Genomic DNA, 27,981 nt, shown 5'->3' with positions numbered 1-27,981 from the left:
ATAAACGTTCCAATCAGTCTGGGTTGTGTATTTCAAAATATAAGTCTGATTTACAATAATTTCAAGATCTTGGATGCAATAATTACATGCTGGCAGTTCCACTATGACCATCAAGATGAGCTATAAAAAGTAAAGTTATTCTTTTGCACAAATGTTTTCAAGGCAAAGCAGCTGTACTTGCAAGGGCATGTCAATTCTGCTGTTCTGTAGAAATTTAGGGTTTGAGGGTTTTTCTGCCTTATACGCTTAAGATGAGAGAAATAATTTAATACAGTGTTTATAGTATTATTTTTCTAATTAAAAGGTGACAAGGAATTAGCTAAATTTCCCCAATGGGAATATTACACTACAGACAGAATGTTCCAAGCAACACAGGCATACACAGAAAGACAGTCATTGCTCTAAGAATTTAGTTTTCAAAGCTCATCAATAACACTTTACTTTTTAAATAATGAGGTTACAAAACATCAAATGCAGTTATATTGAACAGTCAAGATCAAATTATTTTATCCTCAGAAGTTTATTTTGATCTGTGTAATACAATTAAAGTATTGATGAAAAAGTACATTTCTTTAAAATCAAGCAATTGTATTAATCAATAATTCAGTTAACTTCTTTAACTTCAGTTAATTTCGCCCAAGAGTTATGTTTTTGTAGCAGTAGGAATAGACGTAGCTATTAAAAATTCATTTGCATTAGCCTGATTGTCACTCCTATTCAAAAATGATGTCATCAGTGGAATCTGAGCAAAGTAGTTTTTTGCCCGGATATGCTTATTTTTTATTCTCTGAATAAATGCTGCTTTATAAGCCTGAAAGGAAAAAAAATCCAAATCTCATTAAATACAATTAAAATATCCAACAATCTACATGTTCCTTCATACTTTAGACAGTATAAATAGTGACCCCTTAATAAACTAAGTCAAATAATTTATTCATATATGATACATAATGAAATATTTTGTAGTTCTATACTGCTACCTTATGGCCCAATAGAGAAAATTACTAACCACTCCTTGTGAAATATTAGTCATCTTTTAAAAACAGAAAAACTTCCAGCATTTTTTTTTATCTGTTCAAGATAAAACTTATTTATTTCTTTTCAGGTAAGAACATTTGCACTTATCTTTGCAAATTAAAAAAGGCAATGCTTAAGTATCAACATCTGCAAGGTGATGAGTATAGGAAAATTCCTTGATAAGAATCAGAGTGATTATTTACAAATAATCATGGCAGCAAGCATTTTGCAGCATTTCAGTCAGCCTTTGCATTCAGTGGTGACATTTTCCTAAATTTCTACTGATTAGTAATAGTTAATAGGATGTAAAAAATAACCAGAATATTTAGTTGAAAAACCACTTTGCTATCGCTATAGTCGTCGTTACGAATAACTGCTTTTAAAGAAAGTGCTTGAGAGGCCTTTTTTTGTTTCAGTGAATGAAAAACAGTGATCCAACTTACGGCATTCTAACTTTGCCTCATTTTCCTTATTTCACACTCATTTTGGTTTTGAAACAAAGCTTTGACCATTACCAGAGAAGAAAGGTGACTCCTCACTATGGCTGGTCCACAGCTAAGTGAAAATACCTTAGAATTTCTAGGCAAGCTTGCACACCTTACCTGTTGCTCTTCTGGCCTAAGTCCCACCTCCACTGAAGCTCTGGACCTAATCACGTTAATAGCATCTATTTGACCAAGACATCCAGACTTATGACATTAAACCAGATAAGTGCGTAATCAGAATCTTTGCCTGCCATAATGACAGTAACATAAATTTATGGATGCAGAGAAGCATCGCTAGATTCAGACTGCCTGAACAGCCTTGTTGACTGAAAGTGAGACAGAGGTGTCAATAAAGGAATTTCCAGTTTGAAACTGATTTTACCTTTTAAAGTTAATGCTCACATAAACATGTGCCTGCTTGAAGACACAAGTTGAGTGCACACACACACACAAATATCATGGATGGCAGAATTCCCTTTACCTTTAGAATTCTCTGACTGATATATTTCATCCCCAAAGCAAACCTTTCATTAAGAGAGCAATTAATTTTCTCTGTCAGTTCAGTTATCACATGCTCTCAAGACTCCCCAAAAGAAGCGCAATGCGTCACAGCTGAAGTTGCATTTGTGATGTACACATATTGTGCTAGAAATTGAATTAAGGACACCCCGAACGAAAGGACACTATACAGCAATGACCTCAATCACTACTTAAACAAATCAATAACCTAGAGGTGAAAGGCTTGATAATCCATTACTAATTGCAGGACAAACACAGCTCACAGGATTCTCCTGTGCCTTAGAAAGCTAAATACTCTACCATATGATGTCCAGTCGAGTGAGATATTTACCAGATTACCATGTTTAGATATGGAATTTGGGGGGAGTGGTGTAAAAATACACAATTACTTCTTTAAATTCTTAAGTTTTTTTTAAGTCAGAACAGCAATTATGTTTTTATTGCTTAATTGCAAACTATAAGATTACATTGTCGGGGTACTTAAATAACATGTACATAAAAGTAAATTGAGACAAATTTTATTATGACAAATGGGTAAGTTCTAGAAAAAGAGCCATTCTGTTATTTGATGAGAAATTTATAAGGCCAGAAACTAATGAGGTCAGTGACGTGCAAGAGCACAGGACCACAATTGTAACAGTATTTATGGTCAACCTTTAGCATGTTTTTCATCCAGGCCAGCTCTGGTCTGATCTCAGCTGAGGAAAGAGCGTAGGCACAACACTGTTCTCAGCTGGCAGCATGGATGAGGCCACTTAGCTTCTTCTGTTTTGGGAGGGAGAATCAGGGCAAGACAGAGTTCAGGTACATGGATGTGAGTTGTACATGCCAGCTACCCTCTGGACTAGTGCCTGTTTTCTTTAATAGTACAGACGCAATCATTTAAATGGTCACAATGGGCCAATTTAAACACGGATGAGTGTAAGAACTAAATTTGGCCAAATATCATTAGTCACATTATTCTATTAAAACATAAATATTGTAAAGAAAAATTAAGCCTATCAAATTTTACCTTCTGAAGGTTACACAGCTTAAGGTGTGCACCTGCCTCATCTTTAGTGAGGAGAATAGTGTTCCACGGAGACCACTCATGCTGCTTATCCCATCTGACCATAACCAAATCGTGGAGGTCACTGCAGGCACTGAGAGCTGACTGACAGCCCCATATGTTCTCAATCATGTACTGCAGATCTTGGTGCTGAAGTGGAAAACAGGGGTAAGAAGGAAGAAGTATGTTTCATTCAATGACAAAACTGTTGTAACCATATAAGAATCCAAATACAGCTTTGAGTAAAAAAATTTTCTATGGGTGTGTCATATAATCACTTGGTTAAAGAATGCCCAGACAGACACATCTTCCTTTAGCATGGTGGGGCAATTAGTAACTGCATTTTCCTTGTATCATCTCTAAACCAGTACATTCTCCGATTGTCTCTGCCAATGGCAATTCATATCTTCCGTTGACATCCTGGTTGTTTAACTGCTCTTATAAAGCTTCTTAAATCTCACGGGGTTTTTTTCCTCACACAGCATACTTAAGCCTGTTCAGACCTTTTTGGTTAATAACAATAATCCATGAGATGACTTCACCATTTCATTCTTGGATTCAGAATTAATGTTATTACACTACTAAATTACTTAAATTTTACTTATAATCAGAATAATCTGGCCTGGAAAATGCAGAAAATTAGGACAGGAAAAACTCCCACCTGTGACAGACCCCAAATCAATGCCTGCTTTGCTTTCTTCCCCTCACTCTGCTGTTGACATATGGAGAGTTTATTGTGCTCATGATACTGTTTTGATTTTACCAAACGAGATTGTAAAATCAAGTAGCTATGCTACAATATTAACAAAAATTAATAAAAGGTCTGTTTGTAAAGGTTCTCTAGTACAGAAAGACCTTTAAATGTACTTTTAACCTACGTCTAAGGCTAATTTACATCAATCTTAATTTGTTTAATTTATTACTAGCCATCTGAAATCACTATTAAATCTTGATAAAAACAGCCTCTTCAATGAAAAAAAAAAAAAAAGAAAGAAAGAAATTGGGATAGCAGTTACCACTTCAGTTTGGTAAGTTTTTCTGTCACCCTCCATTAATTCTTCTCCATATTAGTTATGGAAAATTATTAGAAGATTTTTATCTACAGGATTCTGTAAACAACAGACTTTTAAATACATTTTCCTCCAACCTAGCCATTTGAAGAATATTTATTCCTCTAAAAAGAAATCTTAATTAATTCCATAACACTATTTGCGTGTTACTTATTAAATTTCTGACAAAGGATGAAGGAAACTGTACCAATACCGTGCTTCACTGAAATGCAGCCTCATGTATTCTCATCCATCTTGCTTCCAAAATCCAGGAGCCCATGTAAACTCTTGCCGGGGAAAATGTATGATAAAAGCTGGGCTTAGAACTTCCACTGAATAATAAATCTGTGCCTACTGGTTCCAGGAATATAGGACTGCTCCTACATCTGGTCTTAAATCTGGTCCTACAGGGCCTCCTTTATTAGGTTGCGCTAATTGGCTTCTGTTTTCAATAATTCCTCCTTTTCACAAAATTTCAAATAACTTCTCTATCTTCTTAAAAGTCAGAAATTTGCAAGCAGACATATTAGCAACTACTATCAGCTTCTTGCTAAGCTACACATCTCAAAAGTTACCAAAACTTGCAAAAATCTATACTGAGTTATATAAGCCCACATAAAATGGATTCATAATTTGACTCTTCCTTTTTCCTGGATTACAATTTTTTTTTCTGCCAGAAAAATAGGCAAACACTTGTTCTATGTTAAAACTTCTCTGGTTATGGGGAAGAGTTTGAGTTAAGAGACTTCTGTACTTTCTAAAGGTAGGCATGCATTTTGCTGTGAAATTTTACATTTAATTAATTTCAAATGATGCTTTCCCTCTCCCTTCTTCCCCTCCCCCATTTTGTTCTGTGCTCACAGGAAACAGAAACGGCCTTCAAGCACTGTTGTCTAATGGGTTGAGAGCAAGTATCATCGCAGTTCAGCAGCTGAGACTGGGAAACAAGGGTAGGCAGCAAACCAGTAAAGGAGTTAAGTGAACTTCACGTGAATACGACATTCCCATTAGGGTGTTGCTCACCAAGAAAAAAAGTCAAAGCCATAGTATGTACCATTGATTCTAAGGAGCATGGCATAGGTAAGCCCTCTGAAAGAATAAAAGGCAGCCTCATGACTTGTCATATTTGCTGAACTAGTTTGTTTTGATACCAAAAAGGTCTTTAGATGCAGTAAGCAGAATTTAGTGGAATCACCATAATTCTCACCAACTGCTTTTTGCCTTTTAAACCTTAGCAGCACTCATATAGGTGGTCAACCCAGACATAGAATCAGTATACAAGAGGTTTGAAGAAAAATCTTTTATCTGAAAAGAAATCTTTTATCTTCTTTCAAAAGCCTTGTGTCTATCCACAGATAATACAGAGCCAGTAATGGTATCGCACTGCACAATGAATGAAGCTGTCATAGCTGCTGCAAAAGACTTTTAGTTGTGCCCAAGTAATTTCTAGATACCTCAGAGTTGTTTTCTGGATCTAAGTGGAGTAGGGGACAGATAGTTTTTTGAGAGGGGAAGAAAAAAAAAAAGTAGCTCATAAAAAAATAATATTTTAAAGAAATGACAGGAAAAAAACCCAACAAAATTAGTGATTTAAGATACAAACCTCTGATGTTTATATATTTGCAACTCTAAAGAGAAGAACTTGAAGTTAATTTGGATGAAAATGATGCAGTATGTTGCAGTGGTAGAACCACAAATGGAACTGCAAGTGAGGGCTTTCGGTGTCAGCAGTTAAGCAGTCATGTTTCAGTGCACCAGTGGCCATCAGCCATCACAAGTGATGTGATGTCAGAGAGGTACAAAAAATTTTGGAGGATATTTATATATTAAGATAAACTAAGGCATAGACAAAAAACTTTTCAGCTTAAGTGAAAAATCAATATGGATGAACGACATCTACAAAATCCAAGTTTTTTGATAATAGTTCTTAACACAGGCCTGATAATTAGAGAATTGCAAGCTTCCTTTTGGCAGCTGTTATTGGCAAAGTGCTAAACCACAGCATGGCTTGTTTTGGTAGCAGTGGGATATTGATGACTGACTTTTGTTTGCTTGGTTGTTGTTTCAGACATACTGAAAATACAGTTCAAAAACTGCTCTATGAATGTTGATGCTGTAGAGATTTTTTTATTACTAAATCTCAGAAGTTCAAATAAATCTCAGCTGTTCAATATTTTCAATAAGTAACACTTGCGATTACCTCAGATTTGAAACTTTCCTAGTGGATATTGGATATCAAATTCTTTTGCTGACAAAATAAGTAATAACAACTAAAAGAGAGAATTTGCTGAAGACAGGGGCAAGAAGTTTTTGAACTGAGTTGTTCCAGTAATGTTTCTTAATAATCATTAGCTACTTAGTAATATTGCAGAAGATTACAGATTATTACAGATGATGGTAAAAATTTTAGAAAATCAAAATATTTAGTGAATCTCTCTCCTAATAAATGCAAAACAGTAAAACTTCCAACTATAAGGATATTCTACTGACATAGAACAGGAATGTCGAAACCTCAGCATCGTTATTTCTTTCCTTCTGAGAACACGAAACAATTTAGTTGTATTACTAAAACAATCAAAATAACAGGGCTCAAAATGTTTTACTAGCATTATGTCTTGAAGGATATTGCAGTCGCAAAAACATTATTGTTGTTTTACAGATGATGCCAGTATCTTTAAGCAATAGGACGGCCACAGGAGAACCGGAAGAATTTGGATCATCTGATTCTTTGACCTGTCAGCTAGACTTCTACTTTCTTTTAATGTACAGCTTGTAACCACTTTTGAAAGTACAGCTATACTCCAAGAACTTAAGTCCTTCTTCTTTATGGTATGGAACATCCCATATCACAGGAAGAAGTTTTTGTAGCTTTTAGCCTATTTCTCCACCTGTCAAAAAATACACAAAATAAAGGAAAAATTATAGGCAAAGCCTCTGGTTCCCATTAGCAGTAATGCTCTTTCAGACAGTACCTGAATTAAGAAAACAATCTTAGCATCATCCTGATAATCAGCTTCAGACTTTCTGAGATTTTCTAGTATAAGTTTGTACTCCAAAAACGTTTCCCGACGCCGAGCCTCATTATCAAGCTTGCAACACAAGCGACATCTGCCAATGGTGCGGGAATTAGCAGGAACAGGAAATTCAGTAGATGGTAAGTAATTTTCGCAACTATGACAGAAGTTAACGTTTTTATAAAGCTTTAAGGGATCTGGTGGAACCTAAAAGATTTTAAAAAAGAAGTTAATTTACCATAAAGTATCTTTGTTTTACTTGTGTGTCACCCTAACTCTATTGGAACACATTTTACATATGCTTATCCATGTATTCTAATATGTAAAAGCCAGTAATATTTATTTTAAAATCTCCAATAGTTGGGGTTTTTTTTAATAGAAGACCAAAAGCCACTCTATTTTCTTACTGTATTTGTTAAAATCAGTTATACAAATCAGTCAATTTGTTTTTAAGCTATATGAAGATCCTAGACATTACGCTTCAGTGCTCTTGATGGCGCTTTTATGTATGCAGATTGTCAGCCATTCTGGAAAGATGACAACACAGATACAAGAGAAACTAATTCTTCTGCATTTAATTTTTCATATAGAATCTGCCCTTTGTGTCAAAGATAAAACCCTGAGATTATGGGCATATTAATAGTTTGGCATAAGAATATAAAATCATCAGAGCCACGTGTCCAAAAACAATATAGGGGAAGATAAACTAAACTTGCTAATAACCTCTTCACTCTCATATTACTTCAAGGGTTCTGGAAAGAATATAATGGGGTCTGTGCAGAGGGCCCAAGTCTGTAACTGGGTAGTTTGAGTAGTCTGATAATCCAGCTGCCTGTTGTGGTCATCTGTCATCTGAAAGTACCCTGAAGATTTGGTCACTTTGACTGTCTGTTGATGAACTGCCATCTTTTTTATGGTCTACAGAAGGTTACAAGATTCAAATACAAATACAGGTGCAATTTAGCCTTCAACTCGAGGTACAGTTAACCAACAGCTACAGAAGACAAAGATCTCCCATCTCCAGTCTCTGCTATAACATAAACCTGGTGTAAAGTAACTGTTAGTTGGTTCTAAATCCCACTAACATTTACTAACAGATTTTTTATTCCTGAGATACCATCAACCACTGTAAGAGGCATCCTCTTCTGATAGACGCAGAATACATGTTGCTGCTTAAAGCAGCAATATATGATAATGAATCATATTTTTAATTGTAATCTGTAGTCAGAAAATAAAAACAATCACACAATTTGAGAGGTGTCTACCACTATCTCCATTTCATACCTATAACTGCTTCTCATGAAGTAGCAACTGGTTGTAAAACAGTTTGTAACAGTTCTCGCTTAGATGCAAGCTTATTAGACATCACTATGACGATGTCAATGTTCTTCCTTTCTGGATGCATGGGATGCTGCCCCTTGTCCAGTGGAAAAAAAGATAATTGCTCTCTCTATTGGTTCCCCATTTGCTATTATATTTTACTGTTACCATCCCATAAGATCTACCATTTATAATTCTCAGATTTTTTTTTATTTCATACATAGAGCTCCTGCACGCTCTCAGTACTATCAGCCACTTGTCAGGTTCTTATACCCAAGTCTATGCCCCATTCTTCCTATCTGACTCTATAAGCTTCTTTGTGTGAAGCCTGTGTACCTGCTACATTTTAATTCTTGAGGAACTCCTCCAGCAATTCTACAGCAAAATGTAAAATAAAAAAAGCTTTCATTGTTTTCCATTCCCCTTCTCCAACATCCTTAGATTGATGGCCACTATGTCAGACTGCAAAACAGGAATAATACCTTAAGTATCCTAGCAACTTCAGGGTTAAACTTTGGAGTTTTAATATACTGAAGAAATAATGTACAAATTCTTTTCCTCAGTCCTTCTAAGTTGCATTCTTTCACCTCTCTCGACATAAGATCAACTTCCCTGTCAATTAATTCCACTATTTCCCACGTTAATTTACATTCATGTTCCTGAAAGAAAACACAAAGGAAAACAAACAATAACAAAGCAAACAAACAAAATAATTCTAACGCAGGTATGAAAGCAAACTATAGATTCTATGCCAATCATCATTTGTACCTCTGTATGTTCTTGTAAGAACATGTTCATATAAGAATCCCTTAGTGTCTCAGGAAAAAAACCTCCAAGGAAACTAACATAAAGAACTGAAAACTGAGAATGCATACAGGTTCTGATTTAAAGGGGCCTGTATATATACACCAAAGCTGTGAGGAACTGTAAACCTGGCGGCATTAAAAATGCTAAGCAGAGGCACAGAACACATGCAAAGTTTTCAGTCTCCAAAAGCCCCCAAAAATACATCCCTAAGCTTCCCTCGGCTATGCGATAGGAGATGTAATGTATGTACACAGTAGATGGTTAAAAAAAAAAAATCAAATCAAAACAAAAAACCACCACCAAAAAAACCCCCAAACACATAAAAGGCATGGGGGACTTTATGAGTATGCTTGGAAATTAGCCATTTCAATAGTTCAAATGCTTAGCAGGAGATTCTCCAAAGAGACATAAGAGGTGAATGAGTTCAATGTTTTCTCACTTAAAATACAGTGCTTAATTTACAGAAATTCTACAATTTGTTCACTACGGCAATGTTGACTTATATTAAGATGGGCAGGAGTTCATAAACCTGCAATGCTCCCAATGCTATATTGGCTTTAGATCAAATTCTGGTACTACCAATGCAAAGAGCAACATGTTTATTTGTTTTAATAAGACCGGGAAACAGCATTCTATTCTAGTTTGTCAACAGCATCATCCTGACAGTACCTTGACACTCATATTATTCTTTTTGTACATGAATTAAATAAAAAAAATAAATAAAAAAAAGAAGGACTCAAAGAAATGCAACCAGCTTCTAACTCCCTGGGAACACAGGCAGCAGCAGTAGGGGTGAGGAGGGAGGGGAAAACAAAACCAAAAAACTCAGTATTTGTCAGCCATAAAAGTGGTAACCCAAACCAACAGAGAGATAAGGTTCTAGACAGACATTTTGAAGAACTGAGACAAAAGAATAGTAATAGCCTCTTACATCTCTACCATGGTTTTCATCAAGCTGTTATAAACATTAAGCTAAACTTTGTACTAAAATTTTATTATGTATTAATATACGAAAAAATCTAAAAGCATGGGGTTAAGATTCTAACACAAGCTGAAGAAAAAATGTGCACAAAGTGAAATATGAATTTAGAGTATATCTGGAATGTAAATTACACTCTCATGCCAGGTGATACAGTAGGCTTTATCCTGCTGCCAGCTGATCATCCTGGCACCTGTTTGCCAGAAGAAGTATTGCAGATGTGTCAACGTAATTAAGTGACTGTATCTTTGGGAAGTAACAGCTTGAAGCTAAACATAAATAGAAAAATAAAACATACCTTCACTGTACGTCTGAGTGTTAACAGCACATCTATTCTCTCATCTTTTGGGATGTCATTCATGCTAATGCTTCGGTAGATTTCAAATAGTTCTCTGGCACGAAGTGTGTGCTGTGTATCCATTTCAGTGATTTTTCCATCATATGCTTTCCATCTCTTAGGCTGGGCACACTTCAGAAACAATTTGTATAATTCGGAGCTATTATAATCTGATCACCAGCTGAACAAGGCCATTATGTTACATCAAGTTTCACCAGAGCAAATAGGGACTTACCATTAATGCTTGACTAATACAAAAGGCTAATTCTTATACTGTATTTAGTATTTATACAGTACCTTTTCCACCAGAGCAAGTATCCAATGGCACACTTCGCTTAAAGTTGCAGGTCATGAAAATTTTGACCTACAGTATATTAAAAGTAAATAATAATCTCCTACAGAGATATGCTCTACTTCTTTAAAACAAATCTACTGACAGTAGTGTTAGAATACATTTGCTCTCTATTTCATCTTGCAGTCATAAATCCCTCTAAACTATCAGTAAAAATCAATGGGACTGTTGACTGTGTAAAGATTGCAAATTTAAGGCCTCAGAGTCTACTGCAGTACAAAATATCTCCAGGGAACTGTTCTATTTATGCTAGCTATACAGATGGATAGAAGGCATAGACTTTGTTAAAGCTGACTAAGGCAGAGTACGAGTTTACAGCTTATCGGATACTTCAGCTAGCTTCTTGTTTGCTAACTTAACCACATACCATATGCCTTCTACTTCAATTGTCTCTGCGTGTCTTTAACTTCCACAGACAGCGAGAAGTTACATGGTGTCAGCTGCACCACTCAGTTTGAAAAGTCCAGCATTCTCCTCTCTGTTTTTTTTGGTTTGGTTTTTTTTTTTTTGGTTGCAAACCAGACTGTTACACATGGGGCCAGTTCACTGTGGAGGTCAGTATCTAAATCCAATAGATACTATTCAAAACCTAACTCCATCATGACCTAACTCCACTCTCTTTCCTTAATTGGGACAGCTATTTGGAACCTCACTCTGTGTATTAATTACTCTGTTCACTGCATTTGGAACTTGAGTGTTCATAAATACTCGTGAACTTCACTGTGCAATCTCAGCGTGAGTTAACTACAGCAACAATTCGTGCAGCGTTCACATGCTGAGCAGTTTTCTGGATATGGCCCCAGTACTGACATAATCATTACTTTGACCAAATATACAGGCTTGCTATGGTGATAAGTCATAAAAATACCAAGGGTATTAGACAGTTAGAACAGATATGACTAGTTATCACCACAATTAAAATAATGCTTTCCTCACTTTTAAATAAATAAAGTTAGGTTAGCAAACAAAAGACAAAATAATTGAAAAAAGGACTTAACACTGAATAACTGACATTTAATTACATTATCAGTGGGGGTGAAACTCTAATTAAAGGAGGTATTGTTAATCAGAGATCACAATTCAGAGCCAAAACTGATTAAGAAATGCAATAGCAAAACCAGACATCAGAAAAAAATAAAACTCTTCATTCCTTAGTGAAATGTTTGAACTTCAGCAAAACTAGAAAAAGCTATTTTCTCTCTGTCATAAAAAGAGAGGATTCTACTGTAACTTCATGACTTTGTTTCACGATCTTTGTACAGTACCAGAAATTCTTAAAAAAAAAAAATAAAAAACCAAGCAAATAACAAAAAACCTCACCAAGTTAGAAGCTATATCATGCTGCACCTCTTCAATGTAATCACTTATAAGATAAAAAGGTCATTTGCTTATGCTAGGGTGAGTCCATGGGCAGAGTTTACCCTAGGAAATGGTTATTAAAACTAGGTTCTGCTGATAAATTTGCACAACCCATATATGAGCAGTCTTGGTATTCCACTCTGCAAATGACCCTTAACACAGACCAACTATATTATTATAACATTTAAATTATTCAAAGCAAGATGTGATATCTGTAATTTCTGTAATTTTTCTTACTACCTCATCATAACTGGGTATTAAATAAAATAATTTAAAAAGAAAGAAATTATGCAGCTTTTTACTGGGGGGGGGGGGGGGGGAAGAGGTCACATCAATATGAAGATTTCCAGTATTTCAGAAAGAATCACAAGTTCTCTGATTTCAAGTCTATTTTCATATATTCAAGATTGATGCAAGAAAACTAAAACTTCCAGATTTTTTGCCAGCATTTTCTTGCCTTTTAGTCTGCTGGCAGTGCTGCGGAATTCACAATAATCCTGTTATCTATATTACTTCAGAGAGCAAGACTACTGTAACTGCACTCTGCTACTAATGAATAAAAGCAGAAAGAAGCACCTGAGGAGAGAAACACACCACCACAGATACAGAGAGAAAAAGGTAAGAAAAGTAGAAAAAAAAAATAATTAAAAATAATCCATAGGATGGGTGCAGAAATAGCACAAAGCACGAAAGGTACGAACTGAGCAATAGTTAATAATTACACGAATTCCTTTGAGAAAACATGATTGCTATATAAAAGCTTAATCAAATAGTTCCTCTTCAAAATACAAATGCTGAAGAAGAAAGAGCTCAGCGCAAAAAAAGAACTACCTGGAATGTAGTGCGCACACAACCAGTAGCAACCACTGTAAAAGCACACATGCATGAGGAGGTATATGCTTAAAGTAACAAAGCAGGGCATAGAAGTCTCTTTTGGACAAAACTGTCATTTTTTTCTTTTGAGCAGTAAATAGTCAAAATTTAAAAAAAAAAAAAAAAAAAAAGACAGTGGAAAAACTATTTCTGTTGCAGTATTTGTTTTCACAATTGTTTCCACATACTATGAAAACAGCCAGAAAATAAACTATTTCTTTTTTTCTGAGGGGATGGATTGCTGCAACATCTACCTAAAAAGGATCTCTTTTTTGTATTTTACATTAAGTTGCCATTAAATCTACTGCTATTCTAAATAATTTTCATGTATGAATGAATTCTCATCTTAGTTTTATAGATGAAAGCCTGAAGAACACTTGCATTAAATTTCATCCCCAAGATTATACAAGAATAAAATCTCAAGTTAAAGTTCTAATGCAACTGAAACTAGTGAATTAATAACTGAGTTCAAGGTGATGTAAGATTCAGTCAAAGCTCTTCTGGGTTTCTATCCTGTACATGAAAACAGAATAAATGATTTATTTAAAGACAGATATATGGTGACCAGAGGCCTGTGTGCAATGGGGAAATAAATGACAAATCTAGTTCCTGAAGGATAACGTTTCTGAGTGAAGAAGGAAAAAAAATTTAAAAAAATCAATTAACCTATTCTGCAGAATTAAAGTTTAACTTTACGAATACTTGCTTAAACATTTGCATTTAATTTTAAATGCAATAGCAAACTTTTCACTATAGATAGCAATGAACAGAACATACCAGAGGGAAAATCACTTAGTCATTAGATTTGATTAGTGAAACTGAGTATTTTTGAAAGAGAAGCTAATAGGCAGATTTTTAAAGCTTCAAAAACAGATTAAGGAAGGGTATAGTTTCATGCATGAATTCCTACATCACTGTAAGGCACACAGTACAAAATACTGTATTTCGTATGCAATGTTGTGTTGCTTTATAACCTCAAATTAACCATTCTGAATTGTTAGAATTTGAGCCTTTAATGAAGGCTGTTAACAGTGCCATCAGAATCATGTTCTTTATGCAGAATACTTACATAATACAAAATTCATCTACTTGGTGCTATTTTTTTATATTATATACACACACCTGAGATTTACCATAGATACAGGTAGTTAATAGTTTTAATGATGCACTGTTAGTCCTTCATTAGTCAGAGCTAAGAAATTCTCAACTTGGAAAAGAAATTTACTGAATTGTATTGAAATCAACAACTAGATAATTTGGATGTTTATAACATTAGCATTCACGCAATTAACTGCTAAAGCTACAGAAGTTACTTTTGGCGGGTAGTTTGCAGATGTCTTTTTTGTTCCTGTACTTTGGTATTCTTTATGTTCAGCCCAAAATTACATCACTGACCTTATTCAGAAAGCGCAGTATTGCTTTTTGTTGATTCTCCTCATCTGCATTTAGTTTGTGTCTCCCAATTGAAGCAATCAGCTGTGCCTCTTGTTCCAGAAGTCCACAAAACGCTGCCTTTCTTTCAGCTCCAGTAAGAGTTCCATTAATGCGTTCCGTCTCCTCCTGCCTCCATACTACAGATATAAATATTTGGGGTATTTTTTACAATATGTTTTCCAGTGACATTACTACTTTCGTATTTAAGAAATAACATAATTAATTTTCAATATTCATTAAAAGCCAGTTTCCATGTTAGGGAATTGATTGTTATGCGTATTTTCAATACGCACAAAATGGCCCAGAAATAAATGTAAATTATACAGATGTTCTGTGAGAGTATGTGTGCGTACATCAATTCCAAACTGGCAACTCGTACTCCAAACTCAAAGGCGGGTTAGGAGGAAAAGGAGCTTTATGTGAGAAAAAGAATTTCGCTCCTGTGGAAATGTGTGATGAAATGATTTCTTCACGATTTTGCATCTAAAATAACTGAGTCTCAAACCGCTCCAAAAGGTATGAGCAATAGGAACTTTTTAAACAATTGCTCATCTTTTCATCTTTTCACAAGAAAAGATACCATGGAGATCATCTCAACAGATTAAGGACAGCATTTTACTGTGGCACCACTAGTACTCAGTGCTGAGAATATTACTGCTTCTCCCTGCATAAATGAGTAAAATCTAAAGAAGCTCAAAGTCCTCCAAAACTGAGATAAAACTTGACTGACAGTCACGTTTAGCATTCCAGGTCTCACACTGAATATCTGAGCGGTATCATCTTTTGCCATCTAAGGCAGATGGATGCGCATTAATAATTAGACAGTCATTGCTTTTTCCTCTTCTACAACAGAACCCTTCAAGAGGAGGGAGGTGGCATGCGAACCACAAGATAATGATGGTGGCAGCACGTGAATCGGCACATGCGGTATAAGAGTCTGATCTTCTGACCCTAATGGTCAAATCGCCAAATCACGGGAACCTGCTGCACTTGTAAGTTAGACTACTTAATGACAGATGTATCCATACGTGCCTATCACGGTTTATTTTGCAGTACCCATTTTCTTGACTATAAGCGCTGATACACAGCCTGTATACCCTTAAAGAAATCTGTTAGTAAAAATCAAATTGTGTTTACTGAATAGTGTTTTCCTTTGCATACACTGTAACAATTCTTTGCTTCTCTGAAGAGTCTGTTCCAATACCTCTGGAGTTTTGTAGGGAATTTTATAAGATCCAAAACTTCAACATTCCTGAATAATATCTCAAAGTGGTGTTATTGTTCCAGAACAGTTATGCAAAAGCAAAACCCAGTGTAAAAGAAAAAAATCCACTATGTGATGCACACTTACTGAAAAAGCCTGTAACATCCTGTATCAGGTAAGATTAGAGGCAGGAGGAGGAGGGAGAGGAGGAAGGTTTATTTTCTGCCTGTGGCTTCCTTATCTACAATACCTTATGTTTTCCATTTGAAAATATTTCATTTGATTTCCTTAAGGCTCTCCAAGCTTTGGTATTAATGACAGCTGTCTGACAAGTTCTGAGTACCCAAAGATACATTTTTAAATAAAGCCATTTCAGCAAACAAAAGCACTGTATAGAATTAATTTACACGAAGCTCTGTATGCCTGAAGGGGGCAGCAACTTCAAAGGTAGAGCTAATAAATACAGTAAGCAATTTTGTACTTACAGAAATTAAGCAGCTGTCAGTTATCATCAATATTGACCTCCTAATTCACCATATATACATGCAACCAAGTTAAAAACATTCCTCTTAGATTATCTGTTCTACAGGCAGCGATGTTACTCCTTACAATTTTTATTCCAGTTAATGTAAAACAAAGTCGTTCGTACTTTTCCAATAAGCAATGAATGTCTCTATATGCAGACACACAGAATATATAGATATGTCTCATTTGCACTACACAGTCAACAGGCAAGTTTTTGTACCAACAGGAACTGCTTGTACTGGCTGACCCTGTAATAGTATCCCCCTGTTGTGATCAGCAGCAATAACCTTCACCGATCTCTGGAGGACAATAGTCTTATTCTATTACTGTCACAATGATTTAGCTTGTGTAGACTGTTGACACTATAAGAATGTAAAAGTAGTTTCAGATGCAGGTAGAAAAAGAAACTTCCCAGAACCACTAAGCTCTACTAAAATAAAGAGCATGACTGCAAGTCTCCACGTAGACAAGCAACTAGTCAACACCAGTAAACAAAAACAAAACAAAAAGATTGATACCAGACCATTATTTTTAACAAAAATGTTAAAAAAACATTTCAAGTACTGGAGTTTGTTCTGTTTCAGTGGCACATGCTTTTTCAGGTTGCCTAGATATTAAATCCTGAACATGCACAGCTGAAAGTTTTATTATTTGTGAATCCAATGACATTAAATTAAGCACAAGAGACACTTATATGATCATGTATTAACTCTAAAAATATTGGGAATATCAGCAGTCATTCACAACTTTAACTCAGGTTGTTGGGTATTTTTCCTGTTGCAAATAAGACTCTTCACATTTAAAAAAAAAAAAGTGGATCATACATTTGATACCACATTAACTAGGAAGCAGTTTTTTAAAGAAAATATTGCAGGAATTCAGATACTAAATAGTAGTACTTGCCATAAGTGGAAAAGAAAATACTATTGAGTACTTTGGCTTTTGATTACCTAGTCAGACACACCTTTAGAAGGGCTTGATTCTTGTGAAGTGAAAAGCTAACTATCTATGAAGAAAAAGAGGGGTGGGGGAAACAACCCCTAACAAACCACAAATCTCATGAAGATATCATTTCCAAAATTCTAAAGTTTAAGACTGGTAACAATTTTTACATTTGTCACAAACAGTAATATTTATAAGTCATTTATACATTCAACGTGATTTGTTCAATGCCACACAAGGTATGACAGTATTAAAAGATTAGCGTATAACTTGGGAATTCCTGAATCATGATCCTAAGCTCTATGAATAACACACGCCACCAAAGTTATGCTCAGTTTACCACAGAAGAAATAGCTGAGATGGTTCAAGGTATGTCAGATGGCTTTGCAATGAAGCCGGTAGTCCATTAGGCCAGTTCTGCTATAGGGACAATGATGTCCAAACTGCCAAAGAGTTATACCATAAGCAAGCACTGTAGCCTGAATAACATGAGCTGTTACAAGTCACAATACAAGCATCTTGCTTAAAAGGAAACATTTTAAAAAGAACTCTTGCAGTTTCACTATATGCTGGTACAATTCCACCGCTTTCTATTGGTTTTCTTTTTCCAAAAGAACATACTTTAGGGTTTTTATTACATTTGCAACATTACTCTCCTGTAGTGTTCTATGTTAATTATCTGCAGTATTCAGCTCATTGTTCCAGGAAAGTTTAGAGGTGCTTGCCTGTATTAGACACCATTGACTCCAACAGGAAAAGTCTTTCAGGATGCCCTGTAGGACTCCTAACAGATTTTTAAAATTTTGACAACACAGTTTTGTGAAACATTGAATAAATTAAAAAGGAGAAAAAGCATCAATAAAAGATGACTAGGACAAAAGGAATAACCTCAGCCATATATTGTAAAATTCTGGGCAAAAATTTAATCCATTGTAAAAAATGTTTATATTAAATGATGAATGATGGATCAAATACTAACTTCTTTATGGCATTATTTGCAGTGTCTTAAATGTAGAGTAAAAAGATTAAACTGATCCAAAAATGAGTTCCTGTTCCTCTAGCTGACCTTAACATTAGAGATCAATAAAAAAAAGTAATAATAAAACTACCTAATAGCACTATTCTACACGCTGATTACTTCCCGAAAAGGTATACTGGTTTTGACTGGAATAAAGTAAATTTTCTTTATAGTAGCTTGTATGATCCTATGCTTTGGATGTTGATAACACAGGGATGTTTTAGTTATTGCTGAACAGCGCTTACACAGCGTCAAGGCCTTTTTTTCTGCTTCTGGTAATATATGAAAGTCAAAGAATTATTTAAATGAAAGAAATTCATTTTACATACTTTTAAAAAATAATCAAGGAAGTATCTATAGAAACACATCAAAAACATGTTTGTTTTAAACAAATTGCACTATTTTGCTGATATAAGAGTATCACTTTAAGAAAAAACTTACATTCTAAATCATGGTACAGTAGCTCAAAGTCTTCTTGTGTTTTAGCGTTGAGTCTGCGTTCGTGCTCCCTTCTCAGTCTGTCTTCTTTCTCTTTTTTTCTCCGCAACTCTTCTTGTGCCTCCCATGCCAGCCTTAACCTCTTTTCTTCCCTCAGGTTTTGTACTACATTTATAGCAAGCCAACGACGGAAGTATGTCTGTAATACTATTACCTATATGTGATACAATACCAAAGAACTGTGAATTTAAAACAAAACAGCATAATATTTTGTTCTTAACTGCTATTTTTTTCTAGCTACTTAACTATAGTTTCTAAGATTGGTGTTGTATTCAAACTAATTTAAATGTTACAAAACCAGTCATGTACCTATTAGTCTAAACACTAGCATGCTTACTCATTTAGGTAACTAATGAGTTAACCAGGAGTTTAACCAGTGAGTACAGTGGAGAAACTAGGTTCAAATAATCAAGTTAAAATATAAAATGCAATTATGAAATTCATTTTTCCTTTTAAAATCTCCCCTTAAAAAACATCTTTTGCCATGCATTGGTTTCATTCTTTTCTCTTCAGCTTTGTAGGCAGAGGTCCTCATCTTGCTATCAATTTACACAGTGCCTAGATTGGGAATTTAGACATGTATTTGCAAAGTTTCTTTTGAATTTCTAGATACAAAAATCCACACATACACACAAAATTAACTGCATTTTATTTGTAAACAAATAATGAAAGTGAAGTTACCAATGCTATTATGAAGGAACTTAGAAAAGAAAATTAAAAAATCCACCTTCCAAAGCTGTGACTATTAAAGACGAGGGCAATGTCCACAGTATGCTAAGGGAGCACAACACACAAGCCTGAGCTTCTGCCCGCAGAGTTAGCACTTGCACCACACACAGTTTAGCTAGGTCAATACCATGACCTAAGAATCATTGTTCAGCATTGAAAGTTATCAAGCACAAAACCACACTAATACAGTTACACTGTCTCTAGAGATATCTTAACATTTCTCTTGAACATGTCTTCAGCTGGTATTTCAATACGGAACTACACTACACTGTGTGAATCCATCAACTTGAACCAATACCAAGCTAATACCTCTCTACTGTGCATTATAGATTACCTATAGATACATTACAGATGTCAGTAAGTGGCACTAATAATCATAGTAAAACCGTCCCAAGGAAACTGTTACCTATTTGGGTTCCACTTCTATAAGATGCTTATTGCCATCAGCTGATGCTGACCAAATAAGAAGTTCTTACAGAAAACTTCTAGGTAGAAGATTTCAAAGCATCTTGCCAACCGTGTCAATACAATTATCCTACTTAGACACTTGGGGAATCAATTGTTTCTCCATTTAGTTAGATTCAGACTGTCTTTTTTAAGCAATCAAATTAATAACTAGAGCATTTACAAAGCAATGCCCTGCCAAACACGATGTTGGGTGTACTTAAGTGAGGTGTCACTGAATATGTGGTTTTCAAAAAGCAATTGGAATGCCTAAATGGCATCCTCTGCACAATGAATATTCAGAATCTGTCATTGGAACCACCTGCATGAAGCAACTCAGGGTGCCAGAAAACCCCACAGACCCATTGCATGTGTTTGAACAGGCAGGTTCTACCTTAATGCCAAAGCAGGTAGCTTGAACACAATCCAAAATGGATAGGTTTGCCAAAGGTAACCTACCAGGTCTGTTCAAACAAACAAACAAAAACCTCCAAAACCCACAAGACCCAAAAGTTGAATACAAGTCTCCTAAATCTTAACCCAATACTCCATCCATTTGAGGTCATACATCAAGCATGTAGCTTAGGTCCTTCCAAGGAGATCATGAGAATGCCATAGGGGCAAGCCTGTTTTAATCCCTAATGTTCTATATGGAAGTTTAACTGTCACTGTAAGATGGAAAACAGTAAACTCAGAATTCTTAATATTTAAGAAATTGCAAGGTCTCAAATGTCACTAAAAACACAAACACACATTTCCTCCATATCTGAAAGATTACAAAATGTGAAGCAGACATTTTAAAGTTCACTTTAAATTCACTCTTTGAACACTCTGAACACTCACTGAATATTCAGATAACATGTACTACTTTGCTTTACAGATAGTTTCAAACAGATAAGAACTTACTGCTTCAAGTCTACGTTTATGGTATTCTTCCGCTGTGAGATACTTTCCAGGACTTAGTAGTTTGTCAGACACATTTGACACATACAAGCCAATTTTAGTCATCTGTGTTGATGTTGTATTTTTTGTTTGTTGTGGCTTATTTTTTTCAAAAACAGTCTGGTGAAAAAAAAATGCATGTCAGTTTATAACAATTTTTTTTTCCTCATTACAATAAGTGGCAAAATGACCTATCTGTAACAAAAATCACAAGACTAATGACATTCATCCACCAAATACTTTCAATTGCACACTTATTTCTGATCCACTTCCTCATTCCTATTGGAAATAGTTGTGTCAACATTCTATTCCATTTGACAAAAACAACATTCTAAAAAGACACTACAAAGCCATTACCTGTGTTTCCCTACAAAATAACTGAATTCCTTTGTCAGGTCTTTTTTTGGGTATGGTCTGTGATCCTGCATTATGAAATTCCGCTCCTGTTATCCTGTTCTTAAATCCACCCAGAAATGGTTTATGATAGGAAGGTCTTTCAATTTTTACAACTACATCTTGGAATGAATCAGGATCTGTTAAAATGGAAGTTCCAAGATAGAAATAGTGTTTCTTTTAGTAACAGATTGAGATTATAGCATGATTATATATATTGATACATGCTTAAAAACAGCATTTACCTGTTTGTACTCTGACAGTTATGACATCAGGCATGTGGTAAACCTGTTGAACTGCTTTCCCAGGAGAATGTTCCTGATCAGGACAGAACTTCTCAGACTGGATAGTTTCATCAAATTTAGCCTTAGTCCTCCTAAGAGCTTCATCATCCTCAATCATGCTTCCTAAAAATAAAACCAAAATTAATTCCTGATATGCTTCTCAAAAAACAAAACAAAACCCAAAACCAAACCCCAAATAAAAAAATAAGTCAAGTTTACCCCAAGCTGCCTTTATTGAAACACTGCAACACAAAATTATCACAGATTTTTGTCTGGAAAGACAGTCTACTTGAAAGCTGAAACAGTATTATCACACACTTTTTAAGATATCCAATGTAATATTGTCATCACATAAAAAGTCATTCATATTACAATTTTTGAAAAGTTACTGTAAGTAAATGTATTTATTTGCAAATGCATAACTTTAAATCAAAGTTACCCATTTATACAGCAAACTTTTATTGAAAAATTTTCTGTAAACCTGCTCCAATTAAGACCGATCAGGTTGGCCGAATCACTGTTACCTTTCACACAATACTTGACATTGTGGTGTTTATTCAAAGAATATGTTCTGAACCAGATCTACTTAACTTGAAGCTCCAGAAATTACTTCTTTTTGATTTAGAGATAAGAGTCTATCTGGCTTTGGTACAGCACCCTAACTAGGACGCGATCGCCAGCTACTCAGACCGAGAGCACCTGAATGCAGCCCAGAGGGAGGGAGGCAGCAGCTCCACGCTGCGAGGGGCCGCTCACCACACTCACTTGCTACTTTCCGCTCTGAAGACCTAAGAAAACGGGGCACTGAATTGGGAATGGAAAGGAACAAGTGCAGGAAACGATGGAGTGTTTCAGGGACTGCAGGAGAAAGGCACGGATAAAGGAAGGGTGGCAGGTAAGTTATAGGAGAGACTAAGAGAGGTAAAATAGTAAGGTGATTGCTATGATCTAAACTGTTAGTAGCCCACGTGCTCATGTGAATTATACACTGCTGGTTTTCAAATGCATGTACCGGACACTATACCTCCTCACACACGTTTCTGGAAATGAAGATCATGCCATAAAATGCCGTATTAGTCTATAAATTGCTACTGCAACTTCAGATAAAGAATACATCCCTCACCTTTTCAAGCATGTTTTATATGAGAATATAAAAAGTCACTTCAAGACAAAAATCCAGCAAACATGAACAGAATGAGGCTGTGGGGGGTGCAAGAAGCCCCCCCCAAAAAAATCTCCTTAAAGCCCTAATGTCCAACATTCCAATAACTTCTTTACCTGTTACTGTCCCACTTCCTGAGTTCTCTGATAGTACTGAGGTTTGACATGTTTGTTCTTTCCTTTCTGAACTTCTTACTTCAGGTAAAGCAGAATAATTCTCATTGGTAACAGGAAATATACTCTCAGATGATCCTCTGAATGGGGCATCTGGCTCAGATACATCTTGCTCATTATTTCTGATCACTTCTCGACTGCCTAGTCCTTCGCTGGGTAATTCCCACTGTGCAGGACTTGACTGCTCCAGAGAAGATGGCCGCCTGCAGCCCTCCTCTGGCTGTACAGTGCCTGTAGCTTCTGGGAGCAGCGGCTTCTCTGCTGGGTCCTCGCTCTTGGCCTCTCCGACTGCTCTTCTCTCTGAGGATGCAGATGGCTGCTCTGCACCTGACCTTTCTGCGACAACAACTTCAAAGCAACTATCCCATGGGTCTTCCATTTCCTAAAGGATCGGTCACACGGTTTTAACCTTCCTACAAGAATAATCACAGTATCTATTTAAGATTGCATACTAGCACATTTCTCCTACCAAATGGATGGGTGACATAATATTCTGAAAAGCTTTTTCTGTATGTATTCCCAAAGAGCCTACTTGGAATAGCACGAGGTGCTTGCTTCCACCAAACGCAATAAACTTAACATCTTCTCACTGGTGTTTAACAAACGCAACACTCCATAGCACTGCCAGCAGGTAGTCAGCACAATTCTTTCTTCTTTATACAGTTATAACAAGAATTTCCAGAGTATTACCCGGAGACAGCACACCTTTAAGGTTTTCCATGCTGCCACCAAAATGACGTGGGCTGGAAGAATCCGAATCCCATCTTCATGAAAAACGTAAGCCAAAAACAAAGAGGAAGAAGCTCCCGGTAGGAGCCAGACAAAGGGGCATTCCCTACCGAGCACCCATGGCGGTGCGCGGCCACGACGCGACAGCCGCCCTTGGCCCGGGGCGCACGGGGGGCCGGAGGGTTGCAGCCGCCGCTGGGCGCACGGACGGACGGACGGACGGACGGACGGACGGACGGACGGACGGGCGGGCGGGCGGGGCGGGCCCGGCCCCCCCCCGCTCCGCACCCGTTACTTCCCCCACGGCTCCGCAGGGCCTCCCGCCCCGGACAGCTCTCGGCGGCGTGCCGCGGTAGCTATAGCAACCGGGACTGGGCGGTGCCTGGGGCCGCAGGGCGGGGAGGGCCGCGAGCATGCGCACTGGGGGAGGGATGGCCGGGGCGGCCCGGAGGCGCAGAGCCGCCCTGCGCTCATCGGCGCGCCCCAGGGACGAGGAAGGACAGAAAAAAGGGGGGGGGGGGGGAAGGAAAGGAAGCGGTGAGACAGGGCGGAGCCTGGGAGGCCTCCCTGGCTCCGTTTTACCCCACCGCCGTTAACGGAAGCATCGCAGCACCTGCAGCAGCTTGGGCTTGCTGCTGCCTGGCCTGGCCTCCGTGAGGCTGGTAACAACGGTCCTGACAAGTGCCTTGTCCTGTACTGTCATCCATGGCAGGGCGAGGGTCAACTCCTACCAGCTTACAATGACGTTAACGTAAGAAAACACCATTTTCCCTTTCAGTTTATATTGTAGATAGCAGCAGAAATTGTGCTAATACCCAAACCAGTTTCCTGGATTTAATGAAGAGCTGGTGTGTTCGGATGTTGATAACCCTCGCTGTAACCCTCGCATCATCACTTCCAGCTGCGTGTCAGCACTGACCTGTGTGATGCGTTCAGCCCAACAGTGGCTTTCTCCCCTGGAAGGTCTGCGGTTCTCGTGTCAGGACTGAGGCTGCAGAGTGGAAATTAAGACACTGATACCAGAATTAAAACCATATGAAACTGAATTTCCTGGTATCTGATGTGTGATTTCTGAGACAGCTCTTGCAAGTGTTTCAGCATGCTACAGGAAAACTGAGACTACGCTCACTCCACACAACCATTTTAGATGTGAAATATACAGTTCTGCATCACAACTCTGGAAGAATCCTGAAAAAAAAAAAAAATTGTATTTCAGCAGGCATTGAAATTATGCCCATATTCAGTAACAGTATGCCATAATAAATGCTGCCACATTCCACAGGCATTGTTTAGTGTTTGAATGTGGACCTGCTTGTCATCAAAAGGACAGAAACTGCCCATTACCACTGGTAATGCTCTTTTTTCCTAAAACCTGGATTGACCATGAACTACGGGTAGAATAGGACCTGCAGTAACTCCATAGATATTGTCAGTTTGTGTCACTTTGTCATTATGATATTGCCGACTTGATTAAACATTCAAACTCACTTTCGGTTTGTAAGATGATTTTTCCATTTTTTTCCCATGAAATAGCACATATGATGTAAATAAAAAAGCAGCTTTCACTCTTCTCCCTTTGAAAACAATCAGAAATTATGCCAAAGATGAAAATGGTGTCCTGTGCAGAACACAGCCACTCAAAATAGGTTATGCAGCACAGAGAGCATTTCAGGAATAAGGAAACCCTCAGTACTGCTGCTACACTGCAATCCCAAAGTTGTTTTTCTGGTTTAACAGGCTCTGCCTCTATTAGGTCCCATCCTTAAATATAGGGTGATTTTCACTTGCATAATGACTGCAATCAGACGATCTCAAAAGTGTTTTAAAGATCTAAAGTTTGTTAATTCTAAGGCTTGCAGTGATTTACCTTACCATATTACAGCAGATAATGATAAAATCTTTTGCATCATCACGTATTTCCAACAGTTAATGGAGAAAAATCAAGCAAACATCGTCACAGTCAGTCTCCAAATTATGCCTTGATAGCGTATTCATCTTAAAATAAATTATTTGCAACATAGTACTCCTAATATAGGCTCTTGCCTGTAAAATACGTGTGTACTGTTTTGTTGCTACAGTGTGGCTTTAAATGTCAGATATATAGTTACAGAGTTAATAGCAAGGTAAAAATTACTGTTTCTCTTCTTGGCAAAGATGTATTTTTAAATTAGCCAGGAACAAGGAGGATATGAACTAAAGGCATACACAGTTACATCTCAAAACTGTAATCCTTTTTCTTTCCTTCCTATGTTCTCAACACCTGCTATTTAAAGTTGATGCTACAACATAATACTAATTCATTTAGTAATCTTATGTAGCATAGATTCATTTATGCTAAGGTAATGAAACAAAATTTAACCAATGATAAAATAATGAAAATAAATCATAACACATTCTGAGAATTTGATAAAAAGCTCAGAAAGCTGAAAAATTCTTATTAATGATTCCTAGAGTTAGCTGGCTTCAGCAGAACCTTTTTAAGACTCAAGTTAATTGATTCCTCAGTTAAAGCATTTGTAAAGTCTACTCCAGTGTTTTGGATAGGAAGATTTAGAAAATGATCCTATTTTGAGTCATGTGAAAGAAATGCTTTAGACCAGAAAAATCACTGAGAATATAAACTAGGAAACATAGCTCTAAAAATAAATCCCCTCAAGGTAGTAAACAACTTATATTAGGGTCTGTACCAAGACATATCTGTGCATTTGTGAAAGGGAGAAGACATGAGTACGCTTTTGATCAGTGAAACTCAGTTCTAAAGGACAAGATATCAAATTTCAGCAGCAACGGGCCAAGAAAAAGAGACTCTCCTGCAACACAACTCATGAGCTTATGGGAGAGCTATTATACGTCACATGACAAATATGGCTTTAGAAGGGGAGAAAATAATGGAGCAAAAAGAGAGTTCAACTGATGTCTCAGTTATGAAAGAGTAGAAACAATTCCAATAGTTGTCACCATATTCTGGCAACTTTTCCCCCTCCCCTCAAGTATTACATGCCAATATCATTAGTACTAGACTTCAGGGGGGTTTATTTTTTATTTTTTATTTTCCTCTCACATCAGCTCAATGCTTACATCTTCATTTCTCATCTGACATCATTCACCCTCATTCAAGTTTGTAATCCTTTAATACTTCTCAGGTAAAAATTGTTTGTTAACTTTAGCCAAGTCCTCTTCTGGAATGCCATCTACTGGTTTTATCTCAGAAGAGACCAGCTTCTACCTTTTTCAAGACTGAAAAAGCCTTCAAAACCAACCAATGCAGGAAAATATATTCTACTTTTTCAATATCTAAAAATTTCTGCAATTATAGTAAAAATAGTTGAAAAAAACAATGCTAAAGAACGCAGTGAAAATAGTTGCTAGAGTCAATGCCCTCGGTATACTTACTGGTTTTCTACTGTCCTACTCTCCAAATAGCTTCATTGTATGAAATATTATACAAAGATGTAATTAATCATTAATAATAATGATACCACAAGTAAACTTCTAGGCCTAATGACTACGAAAAACAGCAATAACAAAGTTATGGAATGTAATGTAGTGCAGTGGCACTAACATAAACATCTAAGAAACTGAAGATTTTTGTCACACAGCTATATTCTTATCTTTCAACTTGCAAGAACTTTATCAGTGGTACTGAAAAAAATATGAGTAAAGGCAAACTTGCACACTATCCTTAGATCTAGTTCGGATATTTTAATTGGGGCTTATAGCTTAAATCTGTAAACAATTTTTTTCAGAAGAGGCAGACACTGTTTCCATTTAAATGTTTGAAAGAACTTAGCCAGATGTGTCAAGAAAGATGTTTTTCATATTACTAAGTAATATTCAAGGTCTGAATCATTAATAGACAAATAAATCTATAAAGTATACATTTTTATATACAAAGCCTTTATAAGGCCCCAATACTACAGTCTGTGCCATGTGTGTTATGCTAAGTATGGTAACCTACCTGCTAACCAAGAAACCTGCTGTCACCTTAAGGGGTGGTTGTCCTTCTCCCCCTCACCCCTCCAATCTTGGGTCTTCCCAGCACTTCCCCCGAGTGAGAATTAGTGTTTATGTGGCAGCCAAGTCAGACAATTCAAGACAGTAATTCAACTGAAACCTAAAAAACTGTTACTTTTGGTAAGCATAGTTTTCATTACATCAGACCCCTGATCTCAGTATCTGCATGGTTATAAGGACCCTGGCAGCGGCTGGCAAAAATACACAAGGTGGGAGCGAAGGGCGGGATCATACTTTGCTACAACTCTGATTTTGATTTCAAGTGGCCTGCAACATAAAATATAACATAAATTTAAAAAAAAAAAACTCAGAATGAGGCACAAATACCCTG

General features: G+C 36.7%; 1 protein-coding gene across 4 annotated transcripts; it reads right to left on the bottom strand.

Moving 5' to 3' along the window:
• On the bottom strand, positions 1-27,978 carry IQUB (IQ motif and ubiquitin domain containing). 4 transcript variants are annotated; one of them, XM_075742977.1, is made up of 12 exons: positions 24,556-27,978; positions 22,851-23,320; positions 21,534-21,695; positions 21,253-21,428; positions 20,860-21,015; positions 18,724-18,934; positions 14,555-14,730; positions 10,537-10,707; positions 8,935-9,111; positions 7,091-7,339; positions 3,034-3,219; positions 1-811 (listed from the first exon to the last, which is right to left on the bottom strand). In XM_075742977.1, the coding sequence occupies exons 2-12, from the start codon at positions 23,284-23,286 to the stop codon at positions 644-646; spliced, it is 2,268 nt and encodes a 755-aa protein (XP_075599092.1). In that variant the 5' UTR covers positions 23,287-23,320; positions 24,556-27,978; the 3' UTR covers positions 1-643. The 4 variants fall into 4 exon arrangements, with proteins under 4 accessions (XP_075599092.1, XP_075599098.1, XP_075599108.1 ...); XM_075742983.1 differs by lacking the exon at positions 7,091-7,339; XM_075742993.1 differs by lacking the exons at positions 22,851-23,320; positions 24,556-27,978 and adding an exon at positions 21,792-22,226.
• Between the last annotated feature and the right edge of the window lie 3 nt (positions 27,979-27,981).

The sequence above is a fragment of the Balearica regulorum genome, chromosome 1 (assembly GCF_011004875.1).
Source record: "Balearica regulorum gibbericeps isolate bBalReg1 chromosome 1, bBalReg1.pri, whole genome shotgun sequence".
In the NCBI taxonomy this organism is placed as follows: Eukaryota; Metazoa; Chordata; class Aves; order Gruiformes; family Gruidae; genus Balearica; species Balearica regulorum.
This window is presented reverse-complemented; position numbering and strand designations above follow the sequence as displayed.